This window comes from Castor canadensis, chromosome 15 (assembly GCF_047511655.1).
Source record: "Castor canadensis chromosome 15, mCasCan1.hap1v2, whole genome shotgun sequence".
Lineage (NCBI taxonomy): Eukaryota > Metazoa > Chordata > Mammalia > Rodentia > Castoridae > Castor > Castor canadensis.
The window spans coordinates 27,525,343-27,549,694 of record NC_133400.1 but is presented as its reverse complement, the minus strand read 5'-3'; the positions used below and the strand labels follow the sequence as shown (position 1 = coordinate 27,549,694).

The 24,352-nt window shown below is 42.5% G+C and overlaps 1 protein-coding gene across 2 annotated transcripts; it reads right to left on the bottom strand.

The window, feature by feature from the left end:
* Positions 1 to 245: 245 nt before the first annotated feature.
* On the bottom strand, positions 246 to 23,963 carry Prss54 (serine protease 54). Of its 2 annotated transcripts, none has more exons than XM_074055369.1 (5): positions 23,906 to 23,963; positions 21,937 to 22,112; positions 16,142 to 16,396; positions 15,375 to 15,506; positions 246 to 782 (listed from the first exon to the last, which is right to left on the bottom strand). In XM_074055369.1, the coding sequence occupies exons 1-5, from the start codon at positions 23,961 to 23,963 to the stop codon at positions 246 to 248; spliced, it is 1,158 nt and encodes a 385-aa protein (XP_073911470.1). The 2 variants fall into 2 exon arrangements, with proteins under 2 accessions (XP_073911470.1, XP_073911469.1); XM_074055368.1 differs by having other exon boundaries at positions 16,142 to 16,400; positions 21,941 to 22,112.
* Positions 23,964 to 24,352: the final 389 nt, after the last annotated feature.

Sequence of the window (24,352 nt, the reverse complement as noted above, 5' to 3'; positions counted from 1 at the left end):
CATTGAAAGAACCACAGGGCACTCTAACAATTTGACACTTGTTAGCCCACATTTAGTTCACAAGCACAAACGAAAGTGACCTTCCACATGTGGGAGTGAGACAGAGGAGGGAGAGCCAGTCCCGTGCGTACCATGGGCCTGTCCGTGGCAGCCCAGGCATGCACCCATCCAAAACAGACACTAGACAGTGTGGTGAATGCCAGTACTCTGTGCTTCCTCTTCAGTGGGGTAGGTTAGCTCCCAGACTAGACACCGCTGCCAAAGAACACAAGCACGAAGAAAAGCAAGCTCATTTCTTGGGGCTGATGCAGCCTGTTCTGCCCTGCAACAGACCCAGCCTCCTCAGACTCCCCGCCATAGTAGTCATAGTACATAGGTTGAATGGCCTCCTGCACGGTCCTGTCTGATTCCTGGAGTCCCTTTACCCTAAAGTTTTGGCCATCTCGAGAGCCATTCACCAGCCGTAAATGAAAAGTGGACCTTTTCTGTCCTTGGGAGGAGGATTGGGTCCATTCCATGTGGTCTGTTTCAGAACGCATACTCTGTGTTATGACAGTTTGTGATTTGTAATAGAGGATGGGGATCATCTTCTCCCAGGGGTGGAGCGGTGTCAGGGAAGGGCCGGCCCTCTTAGCCTTGGACATGATCCAGTCACTGTACTCTTCCACCCTGGTGTACAGAAATAGGCCAGGGCATGCGTTGCCTCCTTTGGTCAGGATCCCTCTGAGGACCCACAGATTCAACTCCTGTAGCTGGCACATCATGGGGCTTCCTGGTTCTCCCTGTGACAAAGGACAGAAGGCTTTAAGGCTTGGTACAACATTTGAGCAAATCCTCGTGCAACTTTCTGCTTGTTCTAAAAATGTTTTGCACTTGGTTTTCCATGGAAAATGGGACAAATTATGGACTACTTTTTCAAACCTGGATAGCCAGCACCACAAATTCCAACATGGTGACTTGCTTTGTATTAAGCAAATGATTTGTGGCTCTCTGAAGACTGCCTGTGGCTTCCTGGCTCATCGTTTTCTTGGCCCCTTCAGAGTACCCTCTCTTTTGGCTTCTCATTCCTCTGATGCTGGTGCTCCTTTCCTTTCTGGCTCTGAATGCTCACACTTCCTCCTTTCTCCTCTCTTTCTTACTTCCATCCTTCCTCTAATCTGCTCCCTCCCACATGCAGTCCTAAGACTTCAGTTCCCATGGAGCAACACTGGGCTGGGTTCACAGCTTCTCCATCACCACTGCCCACTGTCCACTGCTCACAGTCCTGCCCTACTAGGACCTTCCCCTTGGCCTGCTTTAGGTAGGTATGCGACCCTGGACAAAGGAGCTAGTTCTTTCCAAGCCAAAGTGCGGATGAAGTTAATAATTATGACACCTACAGAGCACCTTCCAACAGCACCTGGCACACAGTGCACACTCAATGTCTGTAAAGGGTCATTGTTTCTCTGCAAAAAGCTGCAGAAAATGGGGGAAAGGAACAAGACAAATGCTAGGTATGATTTGCCCCACTTGCCTCCCCCTGCTTACCCCAGTTCTCCTCTTAAAGCGATGCCCTGTCCCCGACCCCATGCTCCCTCTTGGTCTGAAGGGAAGAGTAATGAGTTGGCTCTTTGACTAGTGTGGCCTACCTGACTGAAAGAGCTGGGCAATGCCATGTTGTTCTTTCTGTTTGTTGACTGAGACAGTAGGGGTGGGGAGGCTGTAGCTCACCACAGGAAACAGTTTAAATGGACTCAAAGGGGGAGAAACAGAAGGTGGTCACCAGTCCCTTCCCATCCTGGGTGTTTGGTCTGCCTGGTGTGTCCCTTTCCAATGCACCTCAGGAAGCCACCCCAGAGCTGGGTGAGCAGGTCAGCAGGGAGGCATGCTCTGCAAAGCCACCATCATGCCCTGCTTGTCTCTCAGAAGACCAAGGCCAGCAGACATCCTGGACTTTGTTCTGTGCTTCTCACTCAAGGGAAGGGTCTTCACAATCTTTGTGTCACTCCACACTGCTGAACAGCAGAGGCTAGATATTTCATTCCAGAGTTCTGGCTCATTACCTAGGACTGGTGAATGGGCCCTTGTCCACACCCATTAAGTCTGCTGGGGCCTGAAGGCTCTCTGTTTAAAAATGGTGTGGTCTTCAAACTCTAAAGTTGATACAGGAAAGAGTAGGAAATACTCTGGAGTTAGTAGGTATAGGTAAGAACTTTCTCAATGAAACCCCAGCAGCACAGCAACTAAGAGATAGCATAGATAAATGGGACCTCATAAAACTAAAAAGCTTCTGTTCATCAAAAGAAGTGGTCTCTAAACTGAAGAGAACACCCACAGAGTGGGAGAAAATATTTGCCAGCTACACATCAGACAAAGGACTGATAACCAGAATATATAGGGAACTTAAAAAACTAAATTCTCTCAAAACTAATGAACCAATAAAGAAATGGGCAAGTGAACTAAACAGAACTTTCTCAAAAGAAGAAATTCAAATGGCCAAAAAACACATGAAAAAATGCTCACCATCTCTAGCAATAAAGGAAATGCAAATTAAAACCACACTAAGATTCCACCTCACCCCTGTTAGAGTAGCCATCATTAGCAACACCACCAACAACAGGTGTTGGCGAGGATGTGGGGAAAAAGGAACCCTCTTACACTGTTGGTGGGAATGTAGACTAGTACAACCACTCTGGAAAAAAATTTGGAGGCTACTTAAAAAGCTAGACATTGATCTACCATTTGATCCAGCAATACCACTCTTGGGGATATACCCAAAAGACTGTTACTCCAGAGGCACCTGCACATCCATGCTTATTGCGGCACTATTCACAATAGCCAAGTTATGGAAACAGCCAAGATGCCCCACCACTGATGAATGGATTAAGAAAATGTGGTATCTATACACAATGGAATTTTATGCAGCCATGAAGAAGAATGAAATGTTATCATTCGCTGGTAAATGGATGGAATTGAGAACATCATTCTGAGTGAGGTTAGCCTGGCCCAAAAGATAAAAAATCGTATGTTCTCCCTCATATGCGGACATTAGATCAAGGGCAAACACAACAAGGGGATTGGACTTTGAGCACATAATAAAAGCGAGAGCACACAAGGGAGGGGTGAGGATAGGTAAGACACCTAAAAAATTAGCTAGCATTTGTTGCCCTTAATGCAGAGAAACTAAAGCAGATCCCTTAAAAGCAACTGAGGCCAATAGGAGAAGGGGACCAGGAACTAGAGAAAACGTTAGATCAAAAAGAATTAACCTAGAAGGCAACACACAAGTACAGGAAATTAATGTGAGTCAACTCCCTGTATAGCTATCCTTATCTCAACCAGGAACACTTGTTCCTTCCTATTTTGCCTATACTCTCTCTTCAACAAAATTAGAGATAAGGGCAAAATAGTTTCTGCTGGGTATTGAGGGGGTGGGGGGAGAGGGAGGGGACAGAGTGGGTGGTAAGGGGGGGTGGGGGCAGGGGGGAGAAATGACCCAAGCCTTGTATGCACATATGAATAATAAAACAATAAAAAAAAAAATGGTGTGGTCTTGCATATGTGGTGGTTCACACCTATAATCCCAGACTGAGGCTGGCTTTGGACTACACAGTAAGTGTAGTAAAACTCTGTCTTCAAAACAAGAAAACGAAGAAAAAAGAAAAAGAACAGTGTGTCTCCTTCCTTTCAGAAGTCCTGTTCCCAGTTGGTCTTAACTGCTTGACAAAGAAAAGAATGCAATTTGGAATGCATTTTGATGAATGATTGAATAGTAGACCACCCTGGCTATTGCCTGTTTTTGCAGGTTGGTAGTTGCTATTCCCCTGGGTGCCAAATGTGCTGATTTTCCTCTTCCCCATAATCCTATGACACTGTGGCTTTTGAATCAAAAGCAGCTGAGACAATCAGTACCAGGTGTCCCTCTGGAGTAACCCTATCTCATTTCCCAGGGTGGCAGGGCACCACAACACAGAGGGGCTCTTTCATTGAGTGACCTTCTCCCTTAACATTCCACAAAAGCCCTAGCAGTTGTAAAAAAATAAAATAAAAAGGGGTGGGGAGAGTTCAGAGTGGTTCTGCTTTTGTTGTGTTGCTGGGGAAACCCCTTAGACACTGAGCCTGGCAGTATATTCTATAAGTGACAAGTGTGACTTTTAGTTCCCCTAGACACTACATCACATTTTCAAGAGAGGGAAAAAAAATTCTAAATGGATAAGTCATCATTAAATGGCTTGCAAGCATGAGTCTGTTCAAAAACAAAGTATTGTTTACAGGTGTACCACAACTGAAAATCAACCTGAACTTGGAAGTGAACTTGAAAAGGTGATCATTTGGGTGATCATTTACCATATTCTTGAGTCAAAATACACTTAAGCCTTAATAACTTTGAGACTAGGATGTGTCTTTAATCGGTTGATAGCAGAGTTTAAGTGACAGTATTCTTTTCCTTCTTGGCATTATGGAAAATAATGGTGGATTCCCCATTTGCTGTCTTCTTAGATGTAATGAAGTATGACACTGGATTGATGGAATTTTGTCAACTGGGCCTGGTGCCAGTGGCTCACACTGGTAATTCTAGCTACTTAGGAGCAGCAATCAGGAGGATCTTGGTTCAAAGCCAGCCCAGGCAAATACTTCGTGAGACCCTATCTTGAAAATACTGAGTACAAGAAAGGTCTGGTGCACTAGCTCAAGTGGTAGAGCACCTGTCTAACAAGCACAAGGCCCTGAGTTCAAACCCTAGTACCACCAAAAAGAAATTTGTCAACCAGAAATGTCTTCTACTGTAAATCAACATATTATCTAATGTAAGAAGTTGCCAAAGTGCTCTACCTGGCAGAGGGCCCAGTACAAAGAAGGTAGTCAATAAATGGGCCAAGTTTGGAAGGGCAAACTTACTGCTTAACTAGAGGCAGTCCTCTGTGTTTTTACAGTAGAAAGACTTAGACTTGTCAGTAGATACAAAAATTTCCCCCTTATTCTAAAACCCTTTCCCTTCTAGATTCTTTGGAGGAAAGCACTTCCTCATCAGGGAGTCCTGAAGGTTATTTAGAGGAGAAGGAGTCATCAGCATCTTAGAAAGACAATTTACAGTAGAGGAGAGAAACTCCACTTGGAGATCTGCTAGCTCTAGGTTCCTGACTTTGCCCTAACATTTGTTGACTGGCCCTGGTGAGCCACATTTTCTCTGGGTTTGGACACCAGAGGACCTGAGACAGTAGAACAATCATACCTGTAGAGCCCTCATCTAGGTGAAGGGCAGAAGAAAATCCAATATCTGATAAACAATAGCAACAGAGAAAACTCTCGTTCCACAGGTAGTAGATACAGTGACCCCACACTAAAGACTTGCAGGTGTATCTGCAAGTGGGTGAGGGTAAGACACACTGAAGTTTCAGTAGCAGACAGTTAAAACCAGATTTTTAAAAGAAAGGTAGATAGTTTTGGCAAGCTTAACTGAAGGACTGCTTGGGAAGACAGAGAGCCCAGCCTGATGGAGCTCAGGCAGCTGCAGAAGACCAGGACTGAGGCAAAAGAAAGAAAAAGCCTCATAAAATACACTCTGGGGTTTCAGTTGTTATCAGACAGAATATTAGTTTAATATGGGTATGGTGGTTCACACCTATAATCCCAGCTACTTGGGAGGCAGAGGTAGGAGAATCGTGATTCAAGACTTGAGACCCTATCAGATAAATTACAAAAAGCAAAAAGACTGGGAGTGTGGCCCAAGTGGTAGTGTGCTTACCTAGCAAGCACAAGGCCCTGACTTCAATCCTCAGAACCACCACCTGACAAAACAAGAAAAAGGAAAAGGAAAAGAAAAAGAACCCAGAGGGTGTACAAGTGGCAAAGCAGAGTGAGAGAGCAGACACAAGTGACTTGGAAAGCACAATTAACACTGGGCCCAATGCCAAGGAGAGCCAGTCCAGCCAGGTAGGGGTCCTGGAAACTGCAAATGCAGCTTGCAGACACGGGAGATCCTCTCTTCTCCTCAGCAATGCAGTAGTTGGAACCATTGTGAAGGGATTCTAAGTTGGAGAGCGGAGGGACTGACCCCAGACATCTCTGGGAACACACAGCAAGGTTGAGACACCTGTCCACTGAGAGCTGACCAAGAATGCTGGCCTAGCTGCTGAGGAAGGTCTGAGTTTGATATGAAGAGCTGCACATGGAGCCAAATTACTGGCCCTCGCAGAAGACAGTGGAAACCAATTTTTGAACACAGCTCTGGGAAGACAGAGCCTATCATGCAGCAGACACTTGAATGGATATCTTACAGTCTGCTCCATCAAATTCTGAGAAGTGGTAGCTGGCTGGGCGCCCCACACAGAACAGACCCTGAGTTGCTAGGCAAAATAACACCAAGGAAGCAGGAAGCCAAACTGACAAACTGTTCCCACCAGGAAGCCAGCTACCAAATCGGCCAGAGAAAGGAGAGCCTGTGGGCAGTCTGCTGAGACCTCATGATTGGTAGATTGTATACTCAGAGGAAAACTGTCCTCTTTTCGTTATTTACATTTTCTTTTTTCCTTTCCTCTTTTCATCAACAAGTCACTTTTTTATAGACTTTTAAAACCAGACTGATCAGTTTAAGGATTTGCATATATTTTTATTCTACTTTTTATACAATTTCTTTTGTCTCTTTGCTTTTATACTTTCTGTATATTACTTCTCCATTTAAAATCTAATGTCTTTGACCTCTTTTGGTCCCCCCACCCATTCTGCTGTTCAAATTGTCATTCTTGTTGTTATTTTATTTTTATTGTATTTTTATTTTTATTTTTTATTCTGTCTTTGAGATGAGCTTTCCCACAGGACCCCATCCAGGCTGGTCTGGGGTTTGTGGTCTTCTTGCTTAAGTCCCCCAGATCTAGAGATTGTAGATGTGAGCCTTTAATAATCAATGTTTATCATCTTTTCTTCCTCCCTCTCCTTTCTTCCCATGCCAATATTTATTCTCTTTCTGTCTTCAGTTAGATTAGCTTTCTCTCTCTTGTTTTTCCATCTTTCTCTATTCCCTCTTCATTTTTTTCTTTATTGTCATTGTTTTTGGCTGGTTGTTCATTTCCTGGGTTTTATTATTAATATATATATATTTTTTTTTCCACTTTACCTTTAACTGGAGCCTACCTATCTATTCCCTTCTTTCTCATTCCACCATTACTTTCCCCTCTCCTCCTTCCATTTTTATGTCTCTGTATTTCTTGTAATACCCATGAGTACTATTCCTTGTACTTTTATCCATTCTTACTCTTATAAACCACGTTTAACAATAATCATAGTTTTGCTGTCTGATTCCTCTTAGGTTATTGGAGTTGTGGTGACAATTGGCTTTAATTAGTTATTATTGCACTTCCATAGTAGTTGTATTTAACAATTGTGGTGGCCTTTGCAGCTAGTTTACTCTGCTCTGAGTGGTGCTGGGGATTAGGCCTGATGCCTTAAGCATGTTGGGAAAATGTCTGTTTACTGAGCTACACCCCCAGTACACCAATGAGAAGCTGTACCTCAACCATGCCATTACCCAGTCCTGCCTGAACATTAGGATGCTTCAACTGAAAGAATACTGGAGATTAAACCTCCATCCAATGACTTGGCCCAGATGCACAAATCCCAGTGTAGAAACACAAGAAATATGAAAAATAAGGCAATGTGACTCCTCCAAAGCCAGCAACTTCCAGGCTGATGCCTTGGTTTCTCCATTAATTTTACAGTTGGATATATCATCACCAGTAAACCAGGCCATACAAAGTCACTCTCAGTTCTACCAAAACTCCAGAGCTCTTCATAAACATTTTCATATCACCCAAGAACAAGCTCATCAGATTGTTAAGTTGTGTTCAGAATGTGCTCTGCATTTGCCTGTGCCCAGTGAGGGTGTTAACCCTCATGGTCTTTGTCCTCTAACATTATGGCAGATGAATATTACTCACATTCCATATTTTGGATGACAATATTATGTCCATGTTGTTATTGATACTTACTCTGGTTTTGTTTTTGACTCTCCAAGATGAGGAGAAGCAACACACCATGTCATGGATCACTGTTTAGCTGCCTTTGCTGTGATGGGCAAGCTGCTCCATATTAAAACTGATAATGGTCCCAGGCTATATATCTACTGCCTTCAAGGATTTTTGTGTCTCCTACAAAATTCTTCATACCACAGGCATACCCTACAATCCACAAGGTCAAGCTATAGTGGAACAAGCTCACCAAACTTTAAAACTTCAATTACAAAGACAAGAAGGGAGAGACAGCTCCCTGGCCACTGAAATTAACAAAGCTCTTTTTACTTTAAATTTTTTTAATTGCTCTGAATCTGGCTTTTCTCCAGCTGAAAAACATTGGGAACATTGTAATAAACAACACTTGCCACAGGTATTGTGGAAAGATGTAATGACTGGGGCCTGGCAAAGCCCTAGCCCAGTCTTGTTATGGGCTGAGGCCATGCTTCTGTTTTTCCTGAAAGTGCAGAAAGCCCAATTTGGGTACCTTCACAGTTCGTGAAGACCCATGGAACCCATCAGTCATCAGATGCAGAAGCTCAACCTGATGGAGGAGGAGAGGAGCTCAAGCCCACCAAAAACCAAACCTATGGAGATCCTGTCACTGAAAGTGATAAGGAACCACCCTTACCAGTCCTACAAGAGATAACTTCATCACCTTGACAAACACAGTGAAACAACCCGGGGATCTATTCCCCCAACTTGGGGTCAAATAAAATGCTTGGTGGATATGGCCAAGAATGCATTAAGGGGTGCCCTGCTGTTCTTCTGCTAGCTGTGATTAGCATCATTAGTCAGCAGGTGAATGCTGCAGAAGCCCAGAACTTAGTACATTGGGCTTTTGTGCCTCATCTACCTCTGCTTCATGCAGTTACCTAGAAAAGTCCTTCTTTACCAGTTTTTACTAATGACTCTGAGCTGGTAGGAGGTCACTCCAGTGGACACCTGGTTCCTACTTTCACTAATTATCATTTTATAGGACAAGCTGTTGCTTTACCCATATGTCCGGGGAATTTGCCTTACTGTCTCCCTCTCATGCCTATGTGGAAAAGTGCTCTGTTATGGAATGGTACTCAGTTTCTTGGTAAAAAACTAGAATTTTTCAGGTTTAATGCCACTGAGCCATATAATGCTACACATTGGCCTCACTTTCCCCGCTGTCATGACAAACGCAATCCCTGGTGCCCCCATAAGGGAGCCTCATGGGAACAATGTATATTTGCTTCTCCAATGGCCATTAATGTTACATGCTACAAGCTTGTGTACTGGTCTTATAATGGCACTTCTGAAACCAATATTATGGGGTATTGGACCACCCCTCTGGTGGGACCAGACGGAGGAACCATTCAATCAGATATATGAAAGCTCAGAGCTGCTACTGCTAATATCAATCTAACCAGCCATTCAGGCAGCTCTGTTATGAAAGGCTTGCAAGCTTGTGTTCAACATCCTTTTGCTTTATTGGCTGGATCTATTAACATTTCTAAAAATAGAACTATTTTTGACATCTCTTGTTCTAATTGCAATTTAGCTTCAAGTGTGGACAATTACATAAATGACAGCCTACTTATAGTAAAACAAAGCCCCTATATCTTGATACCTACAAATTTCATGGGACCATGGTATCATGATAGAGGACTACAGGTTGTCAAAGAAATAAAATCATTATTAGTAAGAGAAAAAAGATTTGTAGAGCTCTTGAAAGCAGGATTTGTGGCAGCCATCACTGCTACTGCCACCATGGCTACTGCTGCAGAAGCCCTCTCCCAAAGCATTCAAAATGCTCATTATGTTAATACCTTAGCACAAAATATAAGTTATGCCTTTCAACAACAAGTTTATATAGATGAAAAAATTGATATCCACTTAAATTCTCTTGAAGCTGCTTTGCTGGCTATGGGAGATGAAGTTCAAATGCTACAATTCCGTCAAGATTTACTGTGCCATGCAGGCTTCCAACATATTTGTGCTACTGCATCACCTACAATGGCACAGACTTCCCATGGAAACTCGTTAAACACATGTCATGGGAGCCTGGAAAAATAACAATGACTCCCTTAATCTACAAGCCTTAAGACAGCAAAGTTTAGCCATGCAGCGAGCACACAATCAGGTGGCTGCTCCTGCAGATATAGCAAAAACCATATTAAATTAATTACAAGGATTTAACCCTTTTAATACTCTGAAATATTCCTTTTGGTATTTCATTGGCATTGTATTATTAATGATTTGTTGTTTTTGCTTACTTTCAGTTGGAAATCAAAAGATCAAAAGGCGACTTCTCAGATTAAACATAGAAATGCATCAGGAGCTTTTAAGAAATAGAGTAGGGGGAGATGTTGGAGACCAGGCATAACCCTGGACTGGGATATCATGGAGTTTGCACAGCCTCTCCATGGTATGAGTTTGCACAGCCTCTCCATGTAGAAGTTTGCACAGCCTCTTCTACCATATTTTTCCCAGTACCGGGTGTCTTGACCTTTGTTCCTGCATCTCCTTGAAGAATACAACCTGCTGTGACCACATACCAGCCCTCTGATGCAAAACTAGATAAAGTACCAGAACTGTTAGGAGACTCCCTGATGCCAAATTAATCAATTCCTTAGATAAGGTGTCCTGCGTGCCTTGATGGTTCCAGAATTGATGTGTTGTAATTAAGCTTCATTAGCCTTAGGAAAATTAGCCCACCAAACCTCATTCCTTTCACCTTCCATCAAAGAATTGTTAAATCTTGATTTTTACCTGAGTCTTTTCCTTGTACTGACCTAATAAAATAAACACTATGGCTCAGGTAGGTGCTCACGTTTCCCATCAGGAACATGCAGTCTTCCCGTCCACAGCTTTTCGTGTTATATCTGTATGTCTGTGTGTGTCTTATTTCTCATTTCCCACTGCTCTTAGTCAGGTTCATGCAACATACCCATGCAGGTCGCGGGCAACCCAGTTTCATAAAACAAACACTACTGCATGAAAAATCTCAGATAGATACCAAAATAATAATAGTAGGTAACTTAAATATCTCACTCTACAGATAGGTAATCTAGACAAAACTCAACAAAATGACTTCAAATTAAATGACACTATAGATCAAATGGACTTAACAGGCACCTAAAAAATATTCCACACACATTCTTCTCTGCAGCCCACAGGACTTTATAAAAAAATCATATTTTAGAACATAAAACAAGTCTTAACAATTACAAAAAATTGAAATAATTTTTTGTATTTTATCAGACCACAATGGGATAAAACTAGAAATCAACAGCAAGAGAAACTACAGAAAATATATAAACACGTGGAGACTGACCGGTGGGTCATTGAAGAAATTAGGAGAGAAATGAAGAACACTCCTAGAAGCAAATGAAAACAAAAGTGCATCATAACAGAGTCTGTGAGATACAATGAAAAAGGGAAGTTTAAAGCTATAAATGCCTACATTAAAAAACGAGAGAGATAGGAAATGAATAATGATGTATCTCAAGGTCTTAGAAAAACAAGAATAAGCCAACCTCAAAATTCTTTGAGAGAATACACAATATTGACAAACCCTTAGCAATACTAACCAAAAGAAAGAGAAGATCCAAACTAATAAAATTAGACATGAAAAGGTGACATTACAACATATGCCTCTGAAATCCAGAGGATCATTAAGGAGTATTTTGAAAACTTACAGTCCAATAAATTGAAAAATCTGGAATAATGAATGTATTTCCACACACATATGACCTATGAAAACTGAACCAAACTGGAAACGGTGGTGCACATCTGTAATCACAGCTATGTGGGAGGCAGAGATTGGATGAATCATTATTTGAAGCCAGCCCAGGCAAAAAGTGAGAGCCCATCTCAACCAATAAGCTGGGCATGGTGGTGTGTGCTTGTCATCCAGCTACATGGGAGGCCATAGGTAGGAGGATTGCTGTCTAGGTTGGACCCAGGAGAAAAATGCAAGACCCTATCTAAAAATAACCTAAAGCAAAAAAGGGAGAAGGGCTGGAGGTGTAGCTTCCATGGAAGAACATTTGCCTAGCAAGCTTGAGATCCTGAGTTCAAAGCCCAGTACCACCAAAAACCAAAACAATACAAAACAATAAAACCAGACTGAACAAGAAACATACAGATAACCTGAACATATCAATAGTGAGCAATGATATTGAAACAGTAATTAAAAAAAATACCTACCAGAAAGAAAAGCCCACAACCAGATGGATTCACTGCTGAATTCTAGCAGACCTTTAAAGAAGAACTTACAGTAAATGTTCCTCAACTTCCACAAGATACAAAAGGTAGGCTCACTTCCAAACTCAATCCACGAGGCCAGTGTTACCCTGACACCAAAACTGGATAAAGCAAACTATGGGCACATCTTCTTGATGAACATAGATGCAAAAATCCTCAATAAATACTTGCAAACCAAATTGATCAGCACTTTAAAAAGATCATACACATGTGAGGTTGATTTCATCCCGGGAATGCATGGACAGTTTAACATATAAAAATTGATCAATTTAATGCAGCAAATAAACAAAAGCAAGAACAAGAATCACATAATCATCTCAATAGATGCAGAAGAGGCCTTGGACAAAACCCAACATCCTTTCATAAATAGAAGACTTAAAAAATCTAGCAATAGTAGGTTCATACCTCAACATAATAAAAGCTTATTGTGTTATTTATTATTATTATGACAGTCTTATAGCCAACAACTGAGAGTATTTCCTCTAATGTTAGAAACCAGACAAGTATGTCTACCACTCTTATTCAATATAGTACTTGAATTCTTAGCCAGAGCAATAAGGCAAGACAAAGAAATAAAAGGGATATAAATAGAAAAGGAAGAAGTTAAACAATCCCTGTTTGCACATACCCCTATTTATCTAATTCTATATTTATTAGATCCTAAAGATTCCACTAGAATATACACTTTCAGCAAAATAGCAGGGTACAAACTCAACATACAAAAACAGTAGCTTTCCCACACACCAAAAACAAACTCACTGAAAAAGAAGTTGGGAAAGCAATTCCATTCATAATAGCCTTAAAAAAGAACTAGGTGCAAACTTAACCTAAGATTTTGAAGACCTCTGCAATGAAAACTATAAAGCACTTTATAGAAGACACTAGAAGATGGGAAGACCTCCCCTATTCATGGATCAGCAGAACACTGCTTAAATGGTTAATACCACAAAAAATGATATCCAAATTCAAAGCAATACTCATCAAAATTCCAATGAAATTCCTCACAGATAGAGAAAACAATCCTAAAATTCATATGGAAACATAAAAAAAACCAGAATAGCCAATGCCATTCTGAGCAAAAAAGAGCAATGCTGGTGTTATCACAATATTGATTTCAAACTATATTATGAAGTCATAGTAACAAAAAACAGCATGGTACTGGCACAAAAAAACCCAGACACATAGACCAATGGAATAGAATAGAAGATCCAAGAAGGTGTTGCCATCTGATTCGCAAACAAAGGTGCCAAAAACGTACACTGAACAAAACACAGCCTCTTTAACAAGGAGTGCCCCAGAGACTAGACTGAAACTAGATCCCTATCTCTCACCCTGTACACAATTCAACTCAACGTGGATCAAAGACAACCTGAAACTTTGAAACTATTAGCAGAAAACATAGGGAACACTTCAAGATAGCAGAATAGGCAAGGACTTTCTAGATAAGACTCTGATAGCTCAGGAAATAAGAGTAAGATTGACAAATGGGATTTATCAAATATAAAAGCTGCACAGCAAAAGAAACAACCAACAAAGTGGAGACAGCCTGCAGAATAGGAGAGAATCTTTGCCAGATATTTATCTTATAGGGGATTATTATACATGATACATAAAGAATTAAAAAAACTAAACCCAAAATAACAAAAAACCCAATCAATATATGGACACATGAACTGAATAGTCACTTTTCAAATGAAGAAAACCACATTGGCAATAAAGACATGAAAAAATGTTCAGCATCCTTAGCAATCAGGGAACTGTAAATCAAAATGACATTGGGATTCCACCTCACCCCAGTAAGAATGGCTGTCATCACAAAAACAAACAACAGGAAATGCTGGTGAGGATCGGGGGTCAGGCGGTAGAGGTGGGGAGGAACTCTATTCACTGCTGGTAGGAATATAAATTAGTCCAGCCCTTATGGAAATTAGTATGGAGGTTTCTCAAAAAATTAAAAATACCCATATGATCCAATAATACCATCTCTAGGTATATACCGAAAGGAATCAAAGTTAGTTTATTAATGAGACAACTGGACCTTCATGTTTATCATACCACTATTCACAATAGCCAAATTATAGACTCAGCCTAGGTGCCCATCAATGGATGAAGGGATAATGAAAATGTGGCAGATATACACAATGGAGTTTTACGCAGGCACTAAGAGAAGAAAATGAAGTCACTGGCTAGAAAATGGGTGGAACTGCGGATCATCACATTAAGTGAAATAAACCAGTCCCACAAAGACAAGTATCACATTTCCTCTCATTTGTGAGCATTAGAGAGAAAAAACCAAACACAAAAACAAGATCATTGAAATAAAGGGCAGACTACTAGAGAGGAAGAAGGAAAAGGCAAAGGAGGAGGTGGGAAGGGGATGAGAGAGGAATGGGAGGGGTAAATGTGATCAAAGCCCATTATGCGGAAATGTCACACTGATGCCCCTCACTGTGTACGATTATACACGCTAATAAAAATATAACACGGTCAGTGCCCTAGACATGCTAAATCACGTTAACTGAAAATGATAACCGCCTCGTTGATCCACTGGGTTTTTCTTGTTTTATTTTGTTTTGCTGGCAGTTCTGAGGTTTAAACTCAGGGCCTCAAACTTGCTAGGCAGGTGCTCTACTGCTTGAGTTACTCTGCCAGCCCCTTTTTTGTTGAGAGAGGGTCTTGATTTATGCCCAGGCAGGCCTGGACCGTGTCACTCCTCTTTGGAGTGACAGACAATGCCACTGTGCTCAGCCATTGGTTGAGATGGAGTCTTGGGAACTTTTTGCACAGGCTTGCCTCAAACTGTAACCTTCCCAATCTCTGCTTTCCTTAGCTAGGATTATAGGCTCAATCACCACACCTGACTTAGATTTTTTTTTTTTTTTTTTTTTTTGGACAGGGTCTCAATATGAAGCTGGTCTGGCCTGGAACTCACAACCTTCCTTCCTCAACTTCTTGAGTGATGGAGCTACAAGTAAGCACTGACTTGTCTGATCATTCCGCAGGTTATTTCTGAGCACTTGCTACCTGCCAAGTACTGGTCCTCCCAGACACATCCTTGAATCTCAAGCCTTTGTCCCTGCCTTCACGAATTCCCCTTGACATAACCGATTCTTACTTCAGGATTTAACTTCTGCTTCATCACGTTCTTACCAAGCAGACGGCGTCAGTTTCCTGCTGTGTGTGACTGCCGCATCCTGTTTTCCGGGGTTTGGGTAAGGGACACCGGTCAATGTCTTTCACGGAGATTCTCCTCAGGATACTCATTGTCATGTGATTTCCTGTCTGGACCATGCAACAGAGAACCCAAGAGTTACTAACAAGAAGGTCCTTCCCAAGTCAACACGATGGAACTTACATATCCTAATGTGAATGAGTAAAACATGCTTCTGTAAACTTCTTTTCTCCATAGAAATCAGAACTCTGTCTGATTTTTTACTGAAAACTACCTTTGCATTGAACTTGAATGTGTATACAAGGCAGAGAATAATTCACCCTTTCCTCCACATCTAACGAATATCCGTTTCCTTGTTTCTTGTTTCTGTCTTTTCCAAGAATGACAGAAAACAGGATGGTTTACACAAGAGGAAAGCCATATCTAGTTCAGGGAATAATGTCCCCCACCCATCAGCTTGTACATAATATTTTAGGAGTCCACTGCCTATATATAAATGTAAATATATATATATTTGAAGTTTGGGGATAGACATAGAGGAAAAGGAACTAGATGATGCTATGAAAGAAGGGACAGAAAAAGAGAAAGCACTATGAATCTCAACTGATTGGCTCGAGACTTCCAGCCTAACTCTAGAAGCTCTAGAACTGGAATTATTGCATTAGATAGCCCAAAAATGGTTCATCCAAATCACCCCCACTGCCAGCACACACACAGCCTCCTCTAGGAGAAGGATTGCATTAACTGCAGATGTGGGATTCCATCCTGACACCCAGCAGTTCTCCAAGACTGGTGACATGCTCAGCTTTCTGTCCAGGAAGCAGATGGACCGGACCAGGTCATCGAAATGCATCGCAGTGTCTGTCTTCAGGAGGGCTAGGTTGTTGCTCATTGAGTAGTTATTAAAGTCCTCATGGATGATGATGGTGTTGACCGGGTACTCTTTGTGAGCAATCTTTTTCGAATCCATGTTAGCTATACCAACCACAATGATAGCAGCCTTCCTGGAGAAAGAGACAGGAATCTTGAGAGGCCAAGGAACCAAGGCAGTTCCCCACTTCCCTGTTTTTCCACTTGCCATTTTGTTTTTTTCAACCTGGAATACTCATCCAACTCATCTTCCATGGGTTAATTTTTACTCACTCTTTTGGACTTCTTCAGGAAATCAGTTTTGAATCCCTCAGCTTATGTCCTGTCTTGGGAGCCCAAGGAGTCTTGGGGATTCTTCTATCTTAGCATTATTTTCTCCAACACTCAAAGATAATCTGTTAATGTGTTATTGCTGGTTAACTTTTCTATGAATAGTTTGTTTACTTAAAAATAATCATAGTCGTAGCTATCCCAAATATGCAGTCATGACTCCTGCTCTTAGCATTTCATACTTCCATATAAGCATCTTTCTGTGTCCTACACTTTGGAAATGTACTTTGGAGAAGCTCCGGCTTTAGTGATGATGGAGTTAAATTGAATGTTCCCCACTTCATCTCCTGGGAATCACCCATGTGCTATGACACTGAGAAGCAAATGCAAACACCACAAAAATGAGAGATACTACAGAATCCTAACCTCTGAGACACAGGATGGGCTGACAAGAGTAGTGACAGATGGCAGAGAGTTACAAGCTCCTGTTTCCAAGGAGCTGAGAAAAGCCTGGTCAAGATGGTTTTCAGCAAAGAAGCCGAAAGAACAAAGTCATCTCCAACACTGAAATGCAGGCCAGGTTAGAAGCAGCATAAAGGAGAACAGGGACCACAGAAAACACAACTAGGGGCACCAAAATGGAAACAGAAGTTAACAAAGAGAGGAAAATGACAGATACTGCATTCCAAAGAGAACCAGCAGACTTGTATTCTCCATGCCCACAAAACCAGCATCACATATCCAAGCCCCCACCCTGGGTCACAGTTGCAGTGGCATCTGAGTGCCTAGGTAGCAGAACCTGGGAAAATACATCTCTAGGCAGCCCTGGGCAAGGAGGGCTCTCTTCTGGTGGCTCTCTTCTCAAGGGAAAGTTTCAAATGAGTTACAATCTTATACCTCAGAGCCTGTGATAGGTGGAGTCTGGTCAATTCCTGAGATGCCCTCAAGGCATTTTTCCTGTACAAAGTCCTAGTGCAAAGTGCTTGGCTTCTTTCGAATGGTACTATTCTCTTTTCCACATCCACCCACTTGGTCCACAACTTTCAACCTGCCAGACTGGCCAGTTCTCACATCTTCCTGCTTTGCTTTTGGCTCTCTGTGAACCTGGCTAAACGCAGCCAGCAATAACCATGTCACAGCCTGACTGCTATTTCCTCTACCAAATTACTCAGTCCATTACTTTTAAATCATTGTGAGCCTTACCCAAAGTTTTAGGACATGGACAAAATGTAGACAAATTCTTTGCCAGACTTTGACATGGATGGCTTCTTGTCCAAATTCCAATAGAGTCCTTCCTCCTTCTCATCTGAAACCTCATGAGCCTGACCTTCACTATCCAAATTCCTGTCAACATTCCAGTCTTCTGAGCTCCACCAGAATATCCTATTAAGCTCTGCTTACAGCATTCTAGGCTTTCTATAGCTTGCTTCTCTAGTCTTTTTTCAAAATTCTCCCACAAACCAGTTCCATAGGGTCAGGTTTACTCACAGCAATGACACACTTCTATGGTAACAACTTACTTGGTTATTTACTTTTGCATCACTGCAATGAAATACATGACATAAGCCATTTAAGGGAGGAATTATTTGTTTTGGCTCATGGTTTCAGATGGCTCAGCCCATGGTTGCTTGGCCCCTTGGGCTTAGGCAGAACAGGATGGCAGATGAAGAATATGGCAGAAGAGCTTCTTTACCTCATAGTGGGCAGGAGGCAGATAACCTCATAAGAGATTCTTTACCACTATTTTGAAAGGATGCAAGGAAAACCTATGGCATAGGCTGAGGTCACAACAAGGTGCTGATGGCACCTCTGGGCTCTAGGTAAGGAGAAGTCATCAGACAGGGTGGGTGGAGTGGAACATTTAGCAGGAGGAGGGAGCCAGTCTGCAGGACCCCTCAGGGGAATAAAGACCCTGACCCAGTCCCCACTACTGGTCCCTCATTGGCTCTCATTGGCTGAAGCCAACCCACAGAGGTGGAACCCACAGAGATCAGCCCTCTGGGACCTATAGGGGGAAAGGCAGAGAGTAGGTCTAGAGGAGAGATCCAACATGGCTAATAAAGATGCTGGACTTAAGTGACAGAGAAGTGGACACACAGACCAGCAATGATGAAGTCACCCAAGGTTTGACAATATGATGTATTGTCTAACCCAGGGAAAAAATGAAAATGAAAGGAAGTATTAAGAGAAGCTGGGTAATAGGCATAAACCAGGCCTCTCCAAGTATATGAAATGGGCAGTCACCCTACCTTTAGGGAGAAAGCCAGAATCACATCAGACTTCTCCACTTCAAGATTTAATACCAGAAGCCGAAGTGGGGGTTGGTCAAGGTGTGGCAATGCATAGGAAGTCCTCAAAAGAAAGAGGTGAGCCATGATGTCTTACTTAAGTGTCATATTTAAGGACAGCACTTTCCTTTCTTTCCTACTTTTCTTTCTTTCCTTCCTTCCTTCCTTCCTTTCTTCTTCTTCTTCTTCTTCTTCTTCTTCTTCTTCTTCTTCTTCTTCTTCTTCTTCTTTCTCTCTCTCTCTCTCTCTCTCTCTCTCTCTCTCTCTCTCTCTCTCTCTCTCTCTCTCTCTCTCTCTCTCTCCTTTCTTTCTTCTTTCTTTCCTTGGCAGTACTAGGGATTGACCTCACTGCCTTGTGCTTGCTAGGCAGGTGCTCCACCATTTGAGCCACACCTCCAGTCAGACAGAACAGTTTTTGAATATGCAAAGACCAAGAAAATATGGTTCTTGGGAGCCTTTATTTGGAAGATAAATTTTAGCCAAACCTAATATCCAATGGAGAAAATCCAGCAAAAAGACTGTCAAGAGGTGTGAAATTCATAATATGGTATTAAAATTAGAACAAAAGAAAACTTCTTGAGAGTTATAGATTGGAGTACAAATGTAAAATGTAAAAACGCAATGATCAAATTGTATAACTGGTAATGGGCAGAAAGTCAGAGTTGGATGCATAGACCAATTTTATCATCTTTTATAGAAATCTAAACATATTACATATGTACATAGCTAATATGTAAAGCTATGCAAATATGTAAAAGAATCAAGATGAACACTAAAAAATACAGAGTACACAGCGAACAGAAAGACAAAAAACAATAAGGACAGAAAACACTACCAAAAACAAAAACAAGGGGCAAGAGTCACATTCTGAACATTGACTCAGGGCAGAAGAGCACCAAGTCAGCTAAGAAAGGCTCCAGATGACAGTAGGAATTCAGTCTGTAGTGAAGGCCTCACTGTTTAAGTGTCTGCAGCAAGTAACCTAGCATTCATGAAGTAAATGCTAAGGAAGTAGAAGGAGAAAAAGCCAGAAGCTTGTTCCTGTCTTTTTTGTTCATGTCTTTTTTAGCCCTATCTTTCCACACCTAGGTTATACATACTACAATATATGGTGTGATATAACATAGGCATTGTGGCATTGTAACAAGTGTAGCATTGTGACATAGGCATTGTTGCATTGTAACAAGTATAGCATTGTGGCATAGGCATTGTTGCATTGTAACAAGTATAGCATTGTGGCATAGGCATTGTTGCATTGTAACAAGAGTAGCATTGTAACATAGGCATTGTCACATTGTAGCAAGTGTAGTGTCGCATTTTGGATACAATTAAAAGACCGGAACAACTCAAATTCCATTATGTGCCATGCATTATGGCCTATCTACACTGACATACTGTGCAGTGACACAAGTCAATAAGAAAAGGTCCCTCATCCCACAGCACGTTCCCAGCTGTGCAATAAATCTCCATTCTCTGCCTTCAAGAAAACAAAAAAGAAAAAAGAAAAGGTTCCCCAAATTAATGATTGAGTGAAAATCCAAGACAGCATAATGTGTATGGTGTGCTACCAGTTGTTTTGGGGAATACTATACACCGAATTATGTCTCCCCTAAAATCTATAAGTTGAAGCCCTGTCTACCAATGGGATCATGTTTGGAGATATGGTCATTAAACAGGTTATTAAGATTAAAATAGGCATGGCTCTAATCCAAAATGATGGTTTATTCTGGTGTTTTTTTTTTGTTTTTTTGGTGGTATTGGGGTTTGCACTCAGGGCCTCACACTCTCTCAGTACGCATTTCACCACTAAGCCATGTCCACAGCCCTTGTGACTAGTGTTCTTTCAAATTGAGGAAGACATCAGGGATGATCTCGCACAGAGAAAAGGCTATTCAAGGATACCATGAGCAGGAAGTCATCTGCAAGCCAAGGAGAGAGGCCTCAGGAGAAACCAACCCTGCTGACACCTTGAGCCTGGACTTCCAGCCTCCAGAACTATAAGAAATAAATCTCTATTGTCACCCTAGTAGATGGATACAGATTTTAGCATGGAGGTGCCACTGTAATAAACACCTAAAAATGTGGAAGTAGCTTTGGAACTGGGTGATGGGTAGAAGCTGGACAGATTTTGAAACACATTTTTAGAACTCTAGGTTGCCTTGAAGGGATTGTTAGTAGAAATATGGTTGTTAAAAGTGATTTTAGTGTGGTCTCAGATGCAAAAAAGGAGCTTTATTGGAAACAGAAAAGGACAATCCTTATTACAACATGGCAAACAAACAAACAAAAAGACTGGTTGAATTGCGTTCTTGTGTTTCATTGAAAAGAAGTTTGGATATCTAGTTGAGGGGATTTCTATGCAAAGTATTGATGGTGTGGCCTGGTTTCTCCTTACTGCTTATAGTAAAATGTAAGAAGAAAGGCGTAAGTCAAAGAAGGAATTGTTAAGCCAAAAGAAAGCAGAATTTAAAGATTTGGAAAATTGTCAGCCTGTCCATATTGCAAAAAAAATGAGAAAGCATGTCCTGAGGAGAACGTCAAGGGTGTGGCTGTGCTTCCACTTGATAAAGAAATCACAGGATTACACCAAGAGAAACATAGCCAGTTAGGAGAAAAGGAGATGGAGACAGAGTGAAACGAAGGCTGGCTATCAGACTTCTTAGATTCTTCAGGATATGAGTAATAGAGTGAATATGCATTATCCTTCACAAAAGGGAAGAAGGACCGCTTGGGGATTCAGAGATCGGCAGGGCTGCCACCCTCACCACAGGCTCAGAGGGGATAGGATAAGCTATCTCTGCCTCAGCTTCAGTGTGGCACTGCCACAGCCCAGTGCCTTCAGGAAAGGCCTCCAACCAGTGCTCCAGGGGAAGAGCCAGTACCCAAGGCTGAGAGGGCAATGCTGCCATCCAGAGAGCCTAGAGGCAGAGCATCAGTTCTTCAAGGATTATTCTTGAACTTTAAAACCTAATGAAATTTCTTTGCTTGGGATAAGTCACTCCTGTCTTCTCTTTTTTTCATTTGTATTTTGGAAATGGGAATATCTATTTAATATCTGTCCCACCATTGCATTTTGCAGGTGCACATCTTGCAGGGACCCAGGTATGGGTACTGGCCTGTGCTGAAAGGCAGATGCGATACTGAGGACCCAGAACTTGCTGAGGATGCAGCCGAAAGCCAGGTGGGCATACTGCATATCCTGCACCGACACCACCCATGGGAACTCCGTGCTGCTGACCAGGTTCTCCTCGGATGGGTCCACCAGAGAGGCTTTCTGGTTGCCACAATCTGTAGAGGCTGTAGAGAGGGTGCACACTCACTGGGGGGGCAAGGACTTGGTCCCTGTTTGCTTGTGTCCACCAGCCCTCAGGACCCTCCCCTGGTGGCTCTCCATTTTGCTCAATTCTAACTCTACCACTGCCTCTTTTCTTATCCTAGGGGTCTTCTTGGAAGAAGATGTATGGTGGCATCTTTGAGTCTAAAGTCACCTTACAGTGTTGGTACTAAGGCTCATCTGTTCAGCATGCAGCATGACACAGTAGGCAATTATCTGACATCTTTTGTGCACATCAGCTGGTCCCAAGGATCTTCTGGACCTCTGTTTTGCTTGTGAATGTATCCTTATAGGCCAGAATGGTGCCTGGCACCTAGTGGGTGCTCAAGAAATTATCTGAACAAAAAGGCTGTTCCATGTAACCATTCCCAGACTTCCTGTTGTCAAACAGCTGAAAGGTCCTCCCCAGTAAGAGTTGTCTCTACCCTACTGTCCAGCCCTGCTCAGCTGCTGCCTTCCCACCTAATCAAATGGATGGTCTCTTGGGCAGCCTGGAATTTGTTTCCAGTAAGAGTTAAATGTTGATTAGTATTTTGAATGATATGCTCCTCCTGCCAGCCATGGGTTGGTCCAAGATGGGGCTGTATTGCCTGTGGGGTTTTTTTTATTAAAGTTTTATATACATAGAACCACAGAGAATGTTAGGACATTAAAATGGAATGACCCTTGAGATTCGTCTAGTTGGACAGGAGTACCCCATTAATAAGAAAAAATTATGTGGCGATTAAAAATAAAACATAGTGAAGGAGGGCTGGAAGGAAGGATCTCTCCACTAAGGGCTCTTAAAGACTTTTCTAGAACAATGACAAAACTGATTGTTAGCAAAATTGTGTCTGTAAGACCACTGAGTGCTTCAGAAAACACCAATAACAAGATTTGGTGGTCTTATTTATTTATTTTTTTTTTTGGAACATTGGCCAAGAAAAGGCACTAACCTATCTTTCTTAACACAAGAACCTGTCATTTTTTCCAAAGCTCTTCTTGGACGTTTTTAAATCCTTGGAAGGCCAGGAGCTGAGGAGGAAATCTGATCAGAGATGAAATGTTTGTCCTGGGTCACTTGACCATGGCTTTTTAAGGGGAGAGAGGCCCTCTGTGTTTCCTGGCACCCCTGGTCTCCTTGGCCGGGAGGAAGAGGAGGCGGAGGAAGATGGAGGTCTTTGCCCATGTGCGCATGTGCGCATGTGTGGTGGGGGCAGGGAGGGTGGAGGGTTAGGAGAAATTCCTCACATCTTACCCCAGGAAGGCAGGGTGGGACCAGGCAAGATGGCAGCAAAGTTTTAGTACCTCCCCTTTTTAGGCTGGACTTCTTAATCCAGGGGACCACAGCTGCCACCTCTGCCACCTGAGGCTCTGATGGCCTCTAACAGCAGTGGAGGTGGGCACACTACTTCTGCGACCAGCCCTGAGATGGGGGAGGGGTTACAGTTTGCAGAGCAGCAGTGAACCCTTGGCAGGTAAGGTGGAGCTAACCTCTGCCCAGCAGCCTTTCTGCAGCCTAAGGCTGATATTCCCAACTATCTCCCCCCTCCCCGCCCCATCAAGATTAGCCCTGGCTTCAGGCCTCAGAGGCCAGGTTCCCACATGCCTGCCCCACCGTGCACTGCACTGCCCAGTGCAAAGTGCTGAGAGTCATCTTCCCCTGAGTCCCTCTCTGGATGTTAAAGGCCACTCAATTTTCCTGGATGATTCCCTGCCAGGCCACATGTGCCATTGAAAGTCCTGGAAAAGAAAGCTGTGCACTCACTGGCAGATGAGTGGGACACGTACAGCAGCACCAGCAGCATACCTCTCATCTCTGCCATCCCCGGAGACAAGCACAGCGGGCACCATGGGCAGCTGGGAAGACAGAGATCCAGTGATTCCACCACCCTCACAAACACACAGGGATTTCTCTGCTCCCCACCTCTCCCTTTTCACCCATAAAATTCCTGAAGGCCAAGCATGGTGGCCCATGCCATGTAATCCCACCTATTTAGGAGGTGGAGATAGGAGGATTGAGGTCCAAAGCCAGCCCTTGGCAGAAAGCACAAGACTCTACCTGAAAAATAACTAAGCCAAAAGGGATGAGGGTGTGGCTCAAGTGGTAGAGCATTTGCCTACAGGCTCAAGGCCCTGAGTTTCAAAACTCAGTACCTCTCAAAAAAGTTCTGATATGTAGGAAACTAACCTGTCACATGCCAGGTGCTCAGTC

Bases quoted from the DNA above. Each gene is read 5' to 3' on its own strand.
- Prss54 (XM_074055369.1), bottom strand. From the start codon at position 23,963: ATGGCAGAGATGAGAGGTATGCTGCTGGTGCTGCTGTACGTGTCCCAC. The intron at 15,507-16,141 runs GTTAATGCAATC...TGCATGGTCCAG, and splicing joins GATGGAATCCCACATCTGCA to ACAGGAAATCACATGACAAT. The intron at 783-15,374 runs GTAAGAACGTGA...CCTTTGTCACAG, and splicing joins AAACTGACGCCGTCTGCTTG to GGAGAACCAGGAAGCCCCAT.